General features: G+C 47.4%; 1 protein-coding gene across 1 annotated transcript in view; it reads right to left on the bottom strand.

Annotated features, from left to right (window-relative positions):
- Positions 1–1,034: 1,034 nt before the first annotated feature.
- The window catches only part of CHST10 (carbohydrate sulfotransferase 10), a 31,741-nt gene continuing 16,768 nt past the window's right edge, over positions 1,035–16,007 (bottom strand). The window contains exons 5-8 of the mRNA XM_080814301.1: positions 12,465–12,556; positions 6,611–6,845; positions 4,704–4,809; positions 1,035–3,199 (exon numbers count right to left, since the gene is read on the bottom strand). Coding sequence (XP_080670427.1) covers positions 2,662–3,199; positions 4,704–4,809; positions 6,611–6,845; positions 12,465–12,556 — 971 coding nt within the window. The 3' untranslated portion in view covers positions 1,035–2,661. The remainder of the gene's footprint in view (positions 3,200–4,703; positions 4,810–6,610; positions 6,846–12,464; positions 12,557–16,007) is intronic.

Here is a 16,007-nt window from a genome sequence, read left to right as displayed (position 1 = left end):
AGGCTCTTCCTCCCACACCCCTGCGTTAAAGGCTGCCTGCATGTGGTGATCTGCTGCATCTCTGTGTACAGTTAGCCACTATGAAAATAAAATTTCATCTTGGCTCTTAACCCTTCACTGTAATGGTTTCTGGAGCTAAGACCAATAAAACTAAAATGTGTAAGGAGAGAAATCCAGTAAGAGAAAGCAACTTAACATACAACCCTATTAATAAGTCAGCCTACGATCATTAAACTTTTACACTTAAGATAGGGATTGCCCTCCCTATCTTAAGACCACTCCTGGGATGCAGAGTGGCTTCTTATTTCTTTTAAATCGAGGCTTAATGTTACTTCTGAGTTCTCACCTAGACTTTCCCAGGGGCTGCCCTCTGGCTGCCCATCTCTTCCTTACCCAGAGGTAGAGGACATGCTCCCTGGCAGGTGGTGGCACCCTTCTGGCCCGGGCTCGCCCCACCCCCACAGCAGTGGTGGTGTGGGGGAGTGTGGGGGGCAGCGGAGAAGGCCCCCATTGATTGGAACTGTTGGGAGAGGGAGGTCCTGGCTGTTGCCAGTAAGGACACCAGGAAGGACGCGGTCAGGTTTGCTCCAGGTTGCTGCCGTTAATCTCCCTCAGAGCAGCAGTGTGGGGGGAAAAAGCTGCTTCAGGAGACAGAGGCATGGACGCTGTCTCAGGCTCTGAAGGGAGGCAGTGGGTTCTGGAAGTGGAAGGAAGCCAGACTACCTCAGTGAGGGGTGAGGGCTGAGGGGCTGCATAGTTCCAGGGGGCCGTGCAAGGTCAGGAGCCCCGCTGGGTAGGAAGGGCTGCGGGAACTCAGGTTTTGGACACATTGTGGAATGCCCAGGAGAGGTTGTGGTGGCAGTCTCTACTCCTTTGGCAAAATGTTAGGAAAATGAACCAAATGCTAGAGAAAAAGGACCTAAATCTAAATGCCAGAAGTAGGGGGTGGGGCTGGCACCCCAGTGTCTAACCTTTTGTTTCTAAAAGGAAGTGCTATCTTTTTAAATTAGGACTGACTTCAAGGCCTTAAATTCACATATGTTATTCAGACTATTACATTTCAAACAGAAAGAGGTAATCAGCTCATCAGGTATGAAATGATTTTAACAAGACTCCGCTAAAACTTTCTAGAAAATAACTCCTTTACATCCTTTGTGTGTCAGTTGTGGACGAAAGGCTACCACATTGGCTGCCCTTCGTCAACGCAGCCAACAGTCACACTCAAGCCTCGCTTCCCCTCCACAGTCCTGTCACCAGCAGCCATCTAAGCGGCCAGAGCCGCCCCTCACTGTCGACGGGCCTCAAGGACCACGTGTAGCCACAGAGCACGTTCCCTGGAACTGCAGCACATGGCAGATTTGGCACATATTTTTTATTTCCTTTTACTTTCACATTTACAAACTCAGGAAGCCATTTGGAGAAGGGGAAGGTTGAGGCTGCCTGAAGAAAACCTGGGCTCGTGGGCACCACACAGACTCGGGCACTTAGGACTTCTCGCAGGGAAGCCTGGCCTGTCTCCCCGGAGCCCTCACTGTCACAGACATCTGAAACAGTAGCTATGGCCTGGAAGCCTCCATGCCTGGAAGACGCCTCGGCCCGGGGTTTTATTGCTGGTGAATTTGATTATCCAACTTAAGAGTCCAGGACAATGGCCTTATCAGAAATGGGTCCAGTGGTAAGCCTTTTGAGGAGATGAAAGGAAACTGGCATGTGTACACTGCACTGATTCTGTAGTGCCGGCCTGGGACCCAAGCTTGCCTCTGGCCTGGGAGGGCCCTGGAGATAGGCATTGTCCATCCAGAGGGGACAAAGAGAATAATCAGGGCAGGCGTGCTCAATACCCCAGCAGCTGGAGCGCCAGACCCCAACCAGCATTCCCTTTCCCCCTGCTACATGTCCCTTAAGGCCTCCCAAGATGTTCCCTCTCTCAGGTGGAAAGAATATACACACCCCTCTTTCCAAAGTTGCATCTCTGGGGCTGAGGGGAGACAACTGTTTGGCAGGCAGTTTAGAAACATGGACTAGAGGTACCTAGGCATAGATCCTGGAAAGATGGACTGCCAAAAAGTACCCTCGGGTCATCTCTGAGTTTCACAGAAACAAAATAGTCATGGAAAGAATGGTTTGCCTCTGTGATTATAGCAGCGCCAAAATGAAAGCCAGGTGTAATTTTATTACTCAGTTTGATTCTGTATTAGCCCCGTGTGATTTCTGCAGACCATAGCCTCTCCATCTCTCCTCAAAGTGCTGGGTGCCATTCTCGCAATCCTTCAGTGACAGGCGGGACCACCTCCCTCTCCAGGGGAGCCTCTAGTGGTCTAACAAAGGAGGGAAATGACTCCTCCACCATGTGATTTTTCTTCCCAGACTGTCGGATTGCAAATGTTTGGTCCCATTCCCCTTCTGAGGAGAGTAAAGGCCTAATGGCATTGATAGGGGAGGGGACCGAGGGGGGATCTGCCAGGGCCCTCAGTTCACCTTATGTCCAAACTAAGTTGTAACGGTCAGGGTCCAGCTTCATTGGCCAAGGCATGCCCAGGTCCATGGGAGGCTGCGGCGTCTCCAGAAAGAGTGGAGTGGAGGACAGGACATTTCTGTGCTCACATCTCCCACCTGGTTAGCCTCTGGTCTAACAGATATTTGAATTCACAGTTCTATACATTAGTTTAACAAAAAATCTGGCTTCTGATACCCGAAGAGTTTAAAGTCCCCTTCAAAACGTGCATACAGGCGCCGGATGTCCCGTTTGCTGATGCCCAGGAAGTAGCGCTCCACCTTGGTTTTATTGTACACGGTAATGCCTGGAGGGATGGTGGGGTAAGACACCAGGTGGTCTATGCCGGCTTCTTTTAAGATGTAGGGGGCATCGTCCTCCAGGGTCTCATGGTGACCGATCACACTGTACTTTATCTCGCAGGGTGCGCACAGTTCAACATACGTTACCCAGTGAATGATGTGGTCCCCAAACTGAAGGTCCAGCCATCTGTGGTTTGGATCGCCCAAGTACCGTACAAAATCTTCGAACTGGATGCCCCTGGTCTCCGTGCGGTTCTTCCTGTATTTCCTAATGATGCCCGGGGCGATCTCGTGCCTGTACCATGGCTCAAAGCGGGGGTTGTGAACAAACTTATCTTTAAATGCAGAAATCAGTCTTTCGAAGGGATCTCTGACAATAAAAAACTTAAAATACGTTTTCAAGCTAAGAAGAGAAATGAAGAGAAACATGCAGTTAGGCCACTGGCTGCCAGTGGTAGCCAGGGTGAGGGGGCATGGGGGCAGAGTGCCTGCTGGAGTGGCAGTGGCCGCAGCAGCCAGAACACGCCCTCCGGTGAGGAGCGAGTTCCACCCATTTCTGAATCCACCCAGCCACCTTCTGCAGCAGAGCCTGTTACTGGCCTACTTTATGGTGAGGAAAGAGAGGCTCAGAAACCATTAACTGTCCCAGGCCACAGGACTCATCACCCCAGAGAGCCACCGTGAAGACACTACTTAGCTCAACAGATACTCGAATATTTCAAAACTTCAAAGATGTTTGAAAGTCTTGTTTTGGGGTACAGACCTGATAAGGTCAGGAACCCTGAGTGATGTAGGAATGGTGGAGGCCAGAGGAAGATACTCTAAGGGACCTCTGTATAAACACAATTCAGAGTTGCCAGGGGAAGGGCCAGCCAGAGTAGGGGGCAGGTGAGAGGGGGAGTGGTGAGGCTGTGGCTCTAGCTGGCAGGAAGGCGGCCCGGGGTGCTGCCCACAGTGGTGGGGGTGGCGCAGAGGCAGCCGCGGGACAGGCCTGTTATGGTGCTGACAGAATAATGACAACACTGGCCACCGCCGTAATTACAGTGCCTACTCCATGCCAGAAAACGGCTCATGGCCCTATACACCTGAGCTCATCTTCTCTCACAAGAGCCCCCAAGACACCAGCGCTCAGCCGGACAGACAGGCCCGCACTTAGCTGGGGGCCTTTCAGATGCCGCATCTAACACCTGCATTCTACAGGTTTTGCATAAACTGGGAAGACTAAACAAGCAGCACTAGAAATAATGAGAATGAAATAGCCAAAAAGCAAAGGAGGCCAAAGTTCCTTTGGTGCCCTGACATCGATTTGCCGCTCATGGGTTCAGATTCCTTCTAAGCCTTGTTCTGCAGTGTCATTTCACAGCTAATAACAAGAAATTTTCAGTTTCCTAGCTAAGTCATTTTTAACATGCCTAGTCTCTATCCTCGCTGTGATCAGTGAGGTCTGACTCTCTTTGCCTGTGTTAGGTCCAGTCCCCACCACCTGTCTTCCGGGCAGCTACCATGGAAGCAGGTGCAAGGCCTTGAAAAAAATTAAAAAACTAAGAGGGGTTCCCCTGTAATCCAAATCCCTTCCCTGTGACCTAAATGTTATATTCAGTAAAGAATCCATAAAACTTAACAGAATCGAGGCAGAACAAAAATGACTACTCATTTCTATTAAGAAAATTATATAACCTTTGTTTTAATGGACTGCATGAAGGTAAGGGTGGAGAAGACTTTCTGAAATTCTCACAAAGTTTTGTGAATTTAAATGCACTGAACATGGGGCATATGCTCAGCTGCCTCTCACAAATGTAAACCAAAAGCCCCCAGCAGTCCTTGGAGCAATTTGAGGCATATGGCAAGGACAGAAATGAGCCTCGGGTTTTACCCCAATTCCCCTCCCCTTAGGAACCCACTCCTACCGCTTCTGAATTTCTGCATCACTGAAGGAAGATAAACGAGGGAGGCCATTCTTCTCATGGTCATGAACCACATTTTCAGGGATCTCTTCAATGGAAGGAAAAGCTCCTGGGAAGGAAACATGGGAGAACAGGTTGGCTGCCTCAGTGCTACCCTTAAAGGAAGATACCTGGTCTCTTACCTTGGCCCCCATGTTCCCTGCAAGCTCCCCTTAAATCCCAGTTTAGGTCTTTTAATCCCAACTGCTTCTGCCAGCAGGATGAGAGAGTGAAGAAAAGCTTCTGGTAATCCATAAGCCAACTAGAGGAAACAGATGAGTTGGGGTGGGGAGAGCAGGAAACAAGGGGAGGGGACAGTAAATACTGCCAATACCTACCCCTGGCAAAACACCTAAATTAGGTGAAATTGTACATTTTAAAAAGATCCCTGTGTGCAGAAAGGATTCCTAAAATGAGCAATACTCATTCTACTTTGAAACTGGGGGAAAATGCCAGAGCAGCAGGACCAAGAAACATACTGCTGGCTGACACCCCCATTGGGGGCCCATTATCCCCAATGGGCTTGGCTCTCCCAGCTCCACATCCCTAAGCCTAAAGTGGTTCCTAGGCAATGTCACCACGTACCAGACTGCAAGAGGCAAAGCTGACTGGAAAAACCTGTGGAAAAACCGGTGCTGGAAAAACCTGGCCAATCCTTTGAGAATAGTGTGATATAGCTGAGGCAGGGGACAAGGAGGACAAAGTGTCTAGGAAGGCAGGACAGGATCAAAGCCACAGTGCCCAGGTCAGTGCTGGGGTCTTGGGTGGACCCCATCCTCAGGTTGGTGGACTGGGTGGGTTTTTCATTCTCTTCTCAAGACAAATAGACACAAAGCATCGGTATCCACGAAGGTTCTAGTCAAGCCTCCACAAACCTTCCCATCTATCGTTGTGTTAATCCTGTCGTGTTGAAGTCTGGCAGGGAAGGATCTCTGTTGGGCCATCTACACAGCAGCCACTGGCTTGACTGTTTGATTCACCCCTCCTCCCAAGTACATAAGCACCACTTCAGAACTCTCTGCTAAGTGCTATGGATGGCCACAAAATGAGCAAGACAAACATCTGCTCTCAAGGGGTAATGAAAGAACCAGCTCTGGACCTGCTCAAGTACTGCCCCCATGCAGGCGTCTCTAGGGATGACTGAAGAGAGCCACAAGGCCCATCTTCTATTTTATGACCTGGCAAACCTGCCCCCATTTTTATCCTGTACTTGTAAATTGGTGTTTACTTCTTTAAAGTCTAATGCTTTGAACTGTGGTGGCAGATTTATAAGACTTTTGTGTATTCATTGCTTTAAATTTGATTTGTGACCTCATTTTTTTGATGTCAAAAATCCAATACACTGTCAGATTACTCAAGAAACACATTAGTTATACAACATAAGATGAGGCAAGTGTCTCCTTTCCCCCCCACCCAAACAACCACAAAAAGGCCAAATGAAGCAACCAGGAAAAGGACCATTGGCCACCAATTCTGAGAACAGCAGCAGGAGTGGTGGGCTGGAGGACAGAGACCACAGGGCCACCTCCCACGGAGCTCTGGTGGTGGAGGGGGGTGGACAGGCTGCTTGAGACAGGAATTCTACTCTGGAAAGTGAGGAAAGGAGATTCTGACCACAGATGTGGCCCTTTGAAAACCTCAATATCTAAAACTTTTAAGCCACCAGCTTTGAAAGTACACCACCAACACGGGAAACACTCCAGAGAACCATCCATAAGGTTATCAGCCCTTCCACAACTGTCCCTGCCTTTGGCCCCGCTCTGCTGCCTCCATTGCCCAGCCCCAGGCTGCCACCCCCCAGCCCCCATGCCCCCAGCCAGGCAAACCCTGCTGTCCACTCACCACGGACATCCACCCAGCCCTGCACGCACCATTTAACACGATCAACACTTTCTTCCACTGGGTGTTGCCCACTTTAGGAGTCTGGCAGAAAAGAATCTTGTGCTTGTCACAGACGAATATCCGGTCCAGGACAAACTTGGAGACCGCGGTGTGCGAGAGATTCTTCAGGGCTTCATCCCTGCAGACGTTTCTGATGAGTTCCAGGCGCTCCACATAGACGAGGGGTTGAACAAGCCGGCTGTCTGAAGGCACCTTCCCAGTGGGCTGCAGGTAACAAGGAGACAGAAGCAGCCCAAGGGCTCAGTCAAAAGCAAACAGGAGTGAGCCAGCAGGAGCCCCCCGGGGAGGCCCTGCCCTGACCTCATGCTGCCTGCTGACACGCAAGGGCGAGAACCAGAGCTGGGGGAAGAGGACGGGGGAGACTCCTTCAGGGGCCTGGCATCCAGGCGACATGGATGGGCTGGACCAAAGCTCAGCCAGAGACACGAGGAGGCTCCTTCACCCTCAGCCGCTCAGACTGAGGAGGCGGCGCGGCTGAGAGGTCTGCCTGCCACTTTGCTGATGGCAGGCATTAGGGCCCATAGTGTCCTGGACACAGCAGGATACTTTGCATTCCAGGATTTCAGTGAAGGCCAGGTTCCACCCCCTTCCTTCTCCCTAGCACTTCCTTCCACATAATTCTGAGTGTATGTATGCGGATGGTATGTGAGGACCAGTCATCTACACACGTGCTGTTTCAAAGACTCTGGTACACCAGTAGAATGGTTTATTAACTAGAGAAACACACCCTAGGTCATTCAGTACGGGTTTTCAAAATGCTGAAGCCATTATTCCATCTCCTCAGTGACAAGCACGTGGTTATGCCTCTCTGGCATGTGGTTTAAGGAGAGGGCTCTGCGTGGTAGCGGTGTCTGCTGTCCTGGAAGTGTGGCCCCTGTGGGCAAGTGCTGGAGCATGCCAGTGCTGGTTTCTGCTGTGTCCTCCCACCAGGTGGGGAAGTTCATGTGAGCACTGGGCAAAGGCTCTGATCCAGAAACCCTGTCTGCCAGGAAAGCAGGCCTGGGAGTGAGCAGACGTGGAACACAGGGCCTGGGGGTGGGGGGGTGTGGTCTCTGGCTGGGTTTGAGGTTGGGGTACACATGCACAAGGGCACAGCTGGGGCTGTGTTTACTCTGTGACGTCTCAATTCTGAAGTTTTTGATCACCGCAGAGTTATCTGAAACAGGTCTCTCAGAAGCTTTTCCCCTCAAAACCAGTGTAATTTCCAGTGTGTGTGTGTGTGTGTGTGTAGCTAGGATGGTTCCTCTGCAGCCTTCACACACGGAGTCATCACTCTCCCTACGTGGGCTCCAGCTGGCACCCAACACTGCAGCTGTTGTCCGCAGCCCACCCTACCCACCCCTGCCTCAACTGCCACTCTTTGTGGGCAACCCATTTTTAATACCTGGGCGATGGTCAGATTTTTTCCATAATGTTCCAACACATTACACATTTTACCAGGATAAGTCAGTGTGGGCTTCTCTGAGGATTTGTCTGGAAGGCAGGGAGCCCTGTCTACCTGCATCTTCGGCTCAGAAAATGTCCTTTTTCCTCAGGACGCTTAGGCAGGAGTGGAGCTCACATGTGACAGTGTGTGGAAGTCATCTGAGGTTAGGAGGTAGGCGGGGTGTGTCCCGCAGAGTGTCCCGCAGCTCACACAGATTTTCCCACCTGGTGGGAGGACTCTTTAGAGCAGAAACCAGCACCAATGTGCCCCAGCATTTGCTCACATTGGATATGCTTACGTACGATGGACGCCACTACTAAGTATAACCCATCCCCTCTGATTACAAATAGTTTAAGGGGTATAATTGTGTGCTTACTCAGGAGATGGGAGTCTTATACCATATATTTGTTATACCTCAATGAATGTCTTTAAAAAAGGAGACATACAAAAGTTCTGATGGTGGTTAAAGAGAGCTATGGATTGCAATGGGCCATAGTTGCTGTTTTTTCCTTTTAATGCAGCCTATTTCTTTAAAATACATGAGTATATCTTCCTTCTTCATCAAAAAAAAAAAAAAACTTGGTTTAAAAATATTGGCTGGTGGGGGAGCACCTATAAAGACTTCTACAAAGTTCTATTAAACTGTTTCAAGTCCTCTGTGAGTGATTTCTACCACATTTGGGTATTTTTTGTATCCAAAGGTGGCTCTGCAAACACAGCACATTTATGTCTCTCTTCCTTCAGCATGATCTGCAGCAACTAAAAGCCACAACTCTGCTAGAACACCCTCTGAATTTCCTTCCAGGGCTTACCTGTCCCTTTCTTAATAGCCAGGGGCCCCTTCTCATCTTTCCTTCCTCCCCTTTTCTACGGAAAGACAGCCACTATTTCTAGCCACTTCCTGACGTGCCCCATAAATCAAACATGAGTCAGTATGGTTGGCAAGGAAAGGAGACGCAAAATGGGTTTGACTTTCCTTCTTATGAGAAAGTTGACTTAAAAAAACAAAAAAGATGAAAAAGCTCAAGTTCCAAATCATGCCAGATACACTTTGGGACTGCTTTAGAACCTAACACAGTATCTATAACAGAAAAGGGCTTTTGTTAACACTTGACTCAAAACTCTACTGCTCTGTCACTCGGCAGAATGAACTGTTCGACAAATACTTATCGAGTCTTTACTCTGTGCTTGGATGTAGTTGCAAGTGTTCTGTGGAGACACTGGGAAAGCCTCAGCTGAGGAAGAGCGCGTGTGGCACTGTCCACATATGTGTGTGTACATGCAGAGGTGGGGGTAGGAGGTGAGGAAGTCAGAGTGGTCAGTGGGAGACATGCCAGCAGTTCAGTGCCACCCTGTCCTCAGTGACTTACTAACCCCTCCCCATTCACATCACGGTGGAATGTCTGCCCACAGAGATCTTCTGGCTTTCCAAGAAGCATCCCAAAAGGTAGTTCTGAATAAAGAGTCTGTTCCACCAAGTCCACTCCTTTGGCCACCTCAGTCATGGCCCTTTTCCTCAGCCCTTTTCCTTGAAATGTTTCTGCTGCTGTTTACTATCTATTCATTCCCTTTAAGTTACACAGAATTTCTTCCCAAGAATTCAAACCAGACGGTCCCCTAACTTAACTTTACTAAATGGACCAAAATGCCCTTTTGTCTGTTAAAATGCACTAGGGTTAAAAAAAAAAAATGCACTAGTGTATTTAGGCAATCCATTTATGGGGCAGTTGTAAAATCAGTCCTCCCCCAGGGACTGGGTCAGTTACAAAATGGGGAGAAAAGCATGGCCTTCCAGAACACATGAGAACAAGGACCCTGGAAATACTGGGATGATAGAGGTTTCCACCCTTCCACCCCAGCTCCCTGGTCTTCCCTCATGGATCTGCCATAACCAAACTCCCTGACATAGTTTCTCACATGTATGACTCAATTTCCTGGGTTTCCCTGGTGAAGGGAAGTGTCTTCCTTAGGTCAACACATTCTGGAAGTGAGGGTGGGCACCCACAGACTTACCCAGCTCTGATCCTTCACGGGGACCTCCCTTCCTCCCCAGGGAGCACAAGCACAAGTCTGCCACACTGGCCCCTGCCTTCCTGCTTTCATAAATGGAGTCTAATTTAACCTCATTCCCTCCCTCACCCCAACTCTTGCTCACTTCTCTCCTCTCCTCACTCCATTCCAATTGCGCCAAACCTCAGCTCTAACCTGGATTGCAGATGACACTCAGAAGCTGTGCATCTCAGGGCACCTCCAAACAAGAGCTCTTGAGAAACTACAGAAAAATCTCCCTCATTTTCAAAGCTGTTCTTCTTCAAGCTTAAGCATTGTATATAAAGAAAAACCATTTCTCATTCAGTTGTGCTTATAGACTGGCATGGTTTTGTTTTCTTCCTTTGCAAATATACTAAGCGAAACGCACTATATTAGTTTCACATATAAAAACACATTGATTCAACAGCTGCACAAAATAGACTTTTAAAGGCAAGCTACACAACTTAATTACATTTATAAGTCTCCTTTCTTTTGGAAAGACAGATGCTGAGTTTAAACATCTAATGATCCCTGGTTTCAGAGAATCATGTCTGACCGCTGTTTCCCACTCTCTTTACCTTGCATCTGAGTTTCGTGAGCATCAACGGGACAGGGAAGCAAGAACAGGGGACAGAAGACATGTAGTTGAAAGTCCCAGCCCACTACTTGCTGTCCCTGACATACTGGCTCTGTTCCTTGAGCCTCACACTTTCCAAATGCAAAATGAGAGTAAAAATACTACAGCACAGCGGTGCCTGGGTGGCTCAGTTAGTTAAGCGTCTGCCTTCTGCCCAGGTCATGATCCCACAGTCTTGGGATCAAGCCCCACATGGGCTCCTTGCTCAGCTGGGAGCCTGCTTTACCCTCACCTCCCCACTCGTAATTACTCTCTCTCTCTCTTGCTATCTCTCTCTCCCAAATAAATAAATAAAATCTTTAAAAAAAAAATACTTACAGCTCAGAGAGCTGTTTTTGAGGACCAGTAAGATTAAAACCCAGTGAAGTCTTCTGTGGACTGCAAGGCATGTTCTGGTGCAGTATTTCCAAACACGATTACTCCCGCAGGCCCACAGTCTTTGCAGGAAGAGTGCTCCTCCATCCCTCAAGAGTGACCTCCCAGGATGGTCACTTTTGTTCTTCACGAGCCTCAGCAGCCTAGCAGCACCCTGGTCTCAGAGCACCTCATTCCTCTTGTGAAACTCTTGCCCCACCTCCTTGTCACTACTGATCCCAGCAACTAAACATTTATTTCCTTACCTCCTTCTATTAAGGCCACCCTCCTACTTCCTACAGGTTTTTCTGGTTTCCTGTCTCTGGGGTTTATCCACTCTCTTTCCTTGTCTTGGAAAGCTTCAACCTAAAAGCAACATTCCAGGCCTGCTTCACAGAATTCTGCAGACTTAACCCACCAATCAGTGACTTGCAACCTATAAACTCCAACAGCATGTCACTCTGACCACATGCACACTCACTAGACTTTGTTGGGTTCTAATCTGTTGTCCTTACCCTGCAAATCAAGGACAGGAACTATCTCTTTCTCTGTAGCTTAATGCTGGGCTGGTAAATTGTCTTATAGCTTGATCTACCCATTTCATTCCTTTAGACATACCTGCAACCCAAACTTTCCAGACCCAGAATGGGGGGTAGTGAGCGAGAGGGGAATCTCAAGAGTGTGCTCCCCATCTTGGCTGGGGAACGATTAGGAATTTTTGTGAAAAAGGAGAGTGAGGAGAAAGAGTCAGAATACCAAGGAAGGTGCGCCCTGGGTAAAAGTCAGCAGCCTTGGGCCCTGCCACTAAGTCCCACACAATTTGGAATGATTAGCCTTTTCCCTAAACTCTGTTCTCTCATCCATGCCATCCAGAGGTGAGACTGGCTGCTCTTCTGTCCAAGAACCCTTCTAATTTGAAAAGTCCATGATTCTGGGTCACAGACCTTTCCCCACTCCCTTGGTTTTCTCCTGACCTAGCCCAACATCCTCCATTCCCCCGCAAGGCTCCTTCTCTGCTGGTCAGGGATTCAACACAATCAACATTTACAGAGGATCCATGATGTACAAAGCGCTGTGAGGAACATAAAAATAGATGTGACCATGCCACCTCCTAAGAGAAGCTAAAAAGATGAGCAGAAATGTGCCAAAGTGACACAAGGCACAACTCCACAGCAGGAGAATGTGACAGTCAGAGGACACCAGCTGATGTGAGCATAGACAGAGGGGAGGCTAGTTCCATATGATGGGAATACCCACTGGGGCCATAGGGGGTGAGAAGGGGCCACCACAGCTCACTTAGGAAGCAGCAACCCTGCGCCTCCCCCAACGCTGACCACGTCACAGAGGACAGCGCCCTCTGCCTTGCTGTGCCCACCTTCAGTTCTTCAGGAAAGTGCTTCACTCCGGGCAACTTCCCCGCATCTGGCACAGCTGTCAGGAACAGGAACTCCTGTTTGGCGCTGTATGCTAAGAGACAGAGAGGTTAAAGCGTCTTCTCATGGAGGAACAGACACACAGATCAGCAGGACAGAACAAAGGCCCCAGAAATAGGCCCACACAAATATGCCCGACAGACATTTGACAAAGGTGCCAAATCAGTTCAGTGGAGGAGAATCCTTTCAACAAATGGTGCTCCAGTAACTAGACATCTATAGAAAAAAAGAACCTTTACTTGACCTCACACTTTATTTAAGAACAAACTCAAAATGGATCAGCACTTCAATGTAATAAAACTTTTTTAAAACATAGGAGAAAATCTCTGGAAAAGACTTCCACCTTTTCTGGGCTCTCGTCAAAATCTAAAACTTATACTCTGCAAAAGACTCTATGAAGAGGACGGAAAGACAAGCTACATGCTGGGGGAAAATATTGCAAATGAAGTATCTGACAAAGGTCTCATACCTAGAATATATAAAGAATTCTCAAACCCTACAGAAAACAAACAATCTAATTAGACCCTCTCACACTGTTGTTGGGAATCCAAGTTGGTGCAGCCACTTTGGAAAACAGCGTGGAGGTTCCTCAAGAAGTTAAAAATAGAGCTATTCTATGACCCAGTAATTGCACTACTGGGTATTTACCCCAAAGATACAGATGTAGTGAACACTCCAATGTTCATAGCAGCAATGGCCACAATCACTAAACTGTGGAAAGAGACAAGATGCCCTTCAACAGATGAATGGATAAAGAAGATGTGATCCATATACACAATGGACTACTACTCAGTCATCAGAAAGGATGAATACCCAACTTTTGCATCAACATGGATGGAACTGGAGATTAAGCTAAGTGAAATAAGTCAAATAGAGAAAGTCAATTATCTTATGGTTTCGCTTATTTGTGGAAGATAAAGAATAGCATGGAGAACATTAAGAGAAGGAAAGGAAAAATGAAGGGGGGGGCGGGAATCAGAGGGGGAGACGAATCATGAGAGACCACGGACTCCAGGAAACAAACTGAGGGTTTTAGAGAGGAGGGGGTTTGGGGGATGGGTTAGCCTGGTGACGGGTACAAAGGAGGGTACCTATTGCATGGAGCAATGGGTGTTATAAGCAAACAATGAATCATGGAACACTACATCAAAAACTAGTGATGTACTGTATGGTGACTAACATAATAAAAAAAATAAAGGGGCACCTGGGTGGCTCAGTGGGTTAAAGCCTCTGCCTTTAGCTCGGGTCATGATCCCAAGGTCCTGGGATCAAGCTCCACATCGGGCTCTATGCTCAGCAGGGAGCCTGCTTCCCCCCTCTCTCTCTGCCTGCCTCTCTGCCTACTTGTGATCTCTCTCTCTGTGTCAAATAAATAAATAAAATCTTTAAAAATAATAATAAAAAAAAACAAGAAAATGGGTAAGACATGGACTGACATTTTACCAATGAGGATCTACAGATGACAAATAAAACATGAAGAGATATTCAATGTCATTAGTCATCAGGCAAATACAAATGAAAACCACAATGAGATACCACTACACACCTATCAAAATGGCTAAAATAAAACATAGCGAAAACCCCAAATGCTAATGAGGATGCAGAGAAACTGAAGAACTTACATGGCTGGTGGAAATCTACAATGGAATAGGCGCTCTAGAAAAGTTTGGTAGTTTCTTTAAAAACTAAGCATTTAGGGGTGCCTGGGTGGCTCAGACCTTAAGAGTCTGCCTTTGGCTTGGGTAGTAATCCCAGGGTCCTGGGATCGAGCCCCGCATCAGGCTCCCTGCTCCATGGGAAGCCTGCTTCTTCCTCTCCTACTTCCCCTGCTTGTGTTCTCTTTCTCACTGTGTCTCTCTCTGTCAAATAAATAAGTAAAATCTTAAAAAAAACAACAACAACTAAGCGTTTAACTGCCCTATGACTTAGTAATTGCATTCCTGGGCACTTATCCCAGAAAAATGAGGACTTACATCCACATAAAAACCTATAAACAAATGTTTATAGCAACTTCATTTGTAATAGCCCCAAACTGGAAAAAAAAAAACCCAGATGTCCTTCACCAGGTGAATGGATAAACAACAGTGGGACATCCATATGATGAACTACTACTCAGCAATAAAAAGGGACAAAGTATCGAGACACACAGTAATAGTCGGATGACTCTTCAGGAAATTATGTTGAATAAACAGAGCCAAGGCCAAAAGGTCATATACTGTATATTACATTCTTTTTTTTTTAAGATTTTATTTATTTATTTGACAGACAAATCACAAGTAGGCAGAGAGGCAGGCAGAGAGAGAGGGAAACAGGCTCCCTGCTGAGCAGAGAGCCCGATATGGGGCTCGATCCCAGGACCCCGAGATCACGACCCAAGCCAAAGTCAGAGGCTTTAACCCACTGAGCCACCCAGGTGCCCCTGTATATAACATTCTTAAAAAATATATTAGGGAGAGACTAGACTAGTTGTTTCCAAGGCGGGTAGGGGCCAGGGGATGGAAACAGGAAGAGGTAGGTAGGTATGGCTATAGGGCACCTGGGTGGCTCATTTGGCTGGGTGTCTGCAGTTGGCTTGGGTCATGTCCCATGGTCCTGGGATCAGGTCCCGCATGGGGCTCACTGCTCAGAGGGAGTCTGTTCCTGCCTCTCTCTGCCTCCCTCCTCATGCTCTCTTGCTCTCAAATAAATAAATAAATCTTAAAAAAAAAAAAAAAAGGCAACCCAGGGCTCCTTGTGGTGATGGAGATAGATGTTCTGCATTTGACTGTATCAATGTCAATACTGTGATTCCAACTCTGCACTACAGTTCTGGAACATGTTACTGCTGGGGTAACGTGAGTAAAGGGTACATAGGATTCTGCATTCTCACAACTGCGTATGACTCTACAGTGATCTCAAAATTAAAGGTGTAATTTTAAAAAACCAAGTTAGGGGTGCCTGGGTGGCTCAGTCGGTTAAGTGACCGACTCTTGGTTCTGGCTCAGGTCACGATCTGAGTTGTGAGATGGAGCCTCCAGTTGGGCTCTGTGCTTGAGATTCTCTTCCTCTGTCCCTCCCCACTTTTCTCTCTCTCTCTCTCATAAAAATCTTAAAAAAAAAACCCTAAAAACCCCCAGAAACCCAAGTTAGCAGTCAAGTTAGTATTTACACATTAGTTTAAAAATTCATGCAAAGTAAGATGAGATCAGACCAATCTTATAAAATTCTAGTCCAGAGTAATAATTTACAAAAAATTGCTTTGGGAAAAACACTTGGGTAGAATTTGAAGATAATTTTCAGATCTCTACAACCAAAGAAACATTTACTTTCAAAATTCTGTAATGTCTAAAAACATAATTAGAAAAAGTAGGTAGCAAAAGAAAGCATAAAAAACCAGCGTAACAGAGCATGAACAAAGGCACATTTATTTCATTTAAAAAACAATCAAAACCTCCTCCTCTTGGTCATGAACACATGCTGGCCTGCAGCCCTCCACCTGCACAGGT

The sequence above is a fragment of the Martes martes genome (assembly GCF_963455335.1).
Source record: "Martes martes genome assembly, chromosome: 9".
Taxonomy (NCBI): Eukaryota; Metazoa; Chordata; class Mammalia; order Carnivora; family Mustelidae; genus Martes; species Martes martes.
This window is presented reverse-complemented; position numbering and strand designations above follow the sequence as displayed.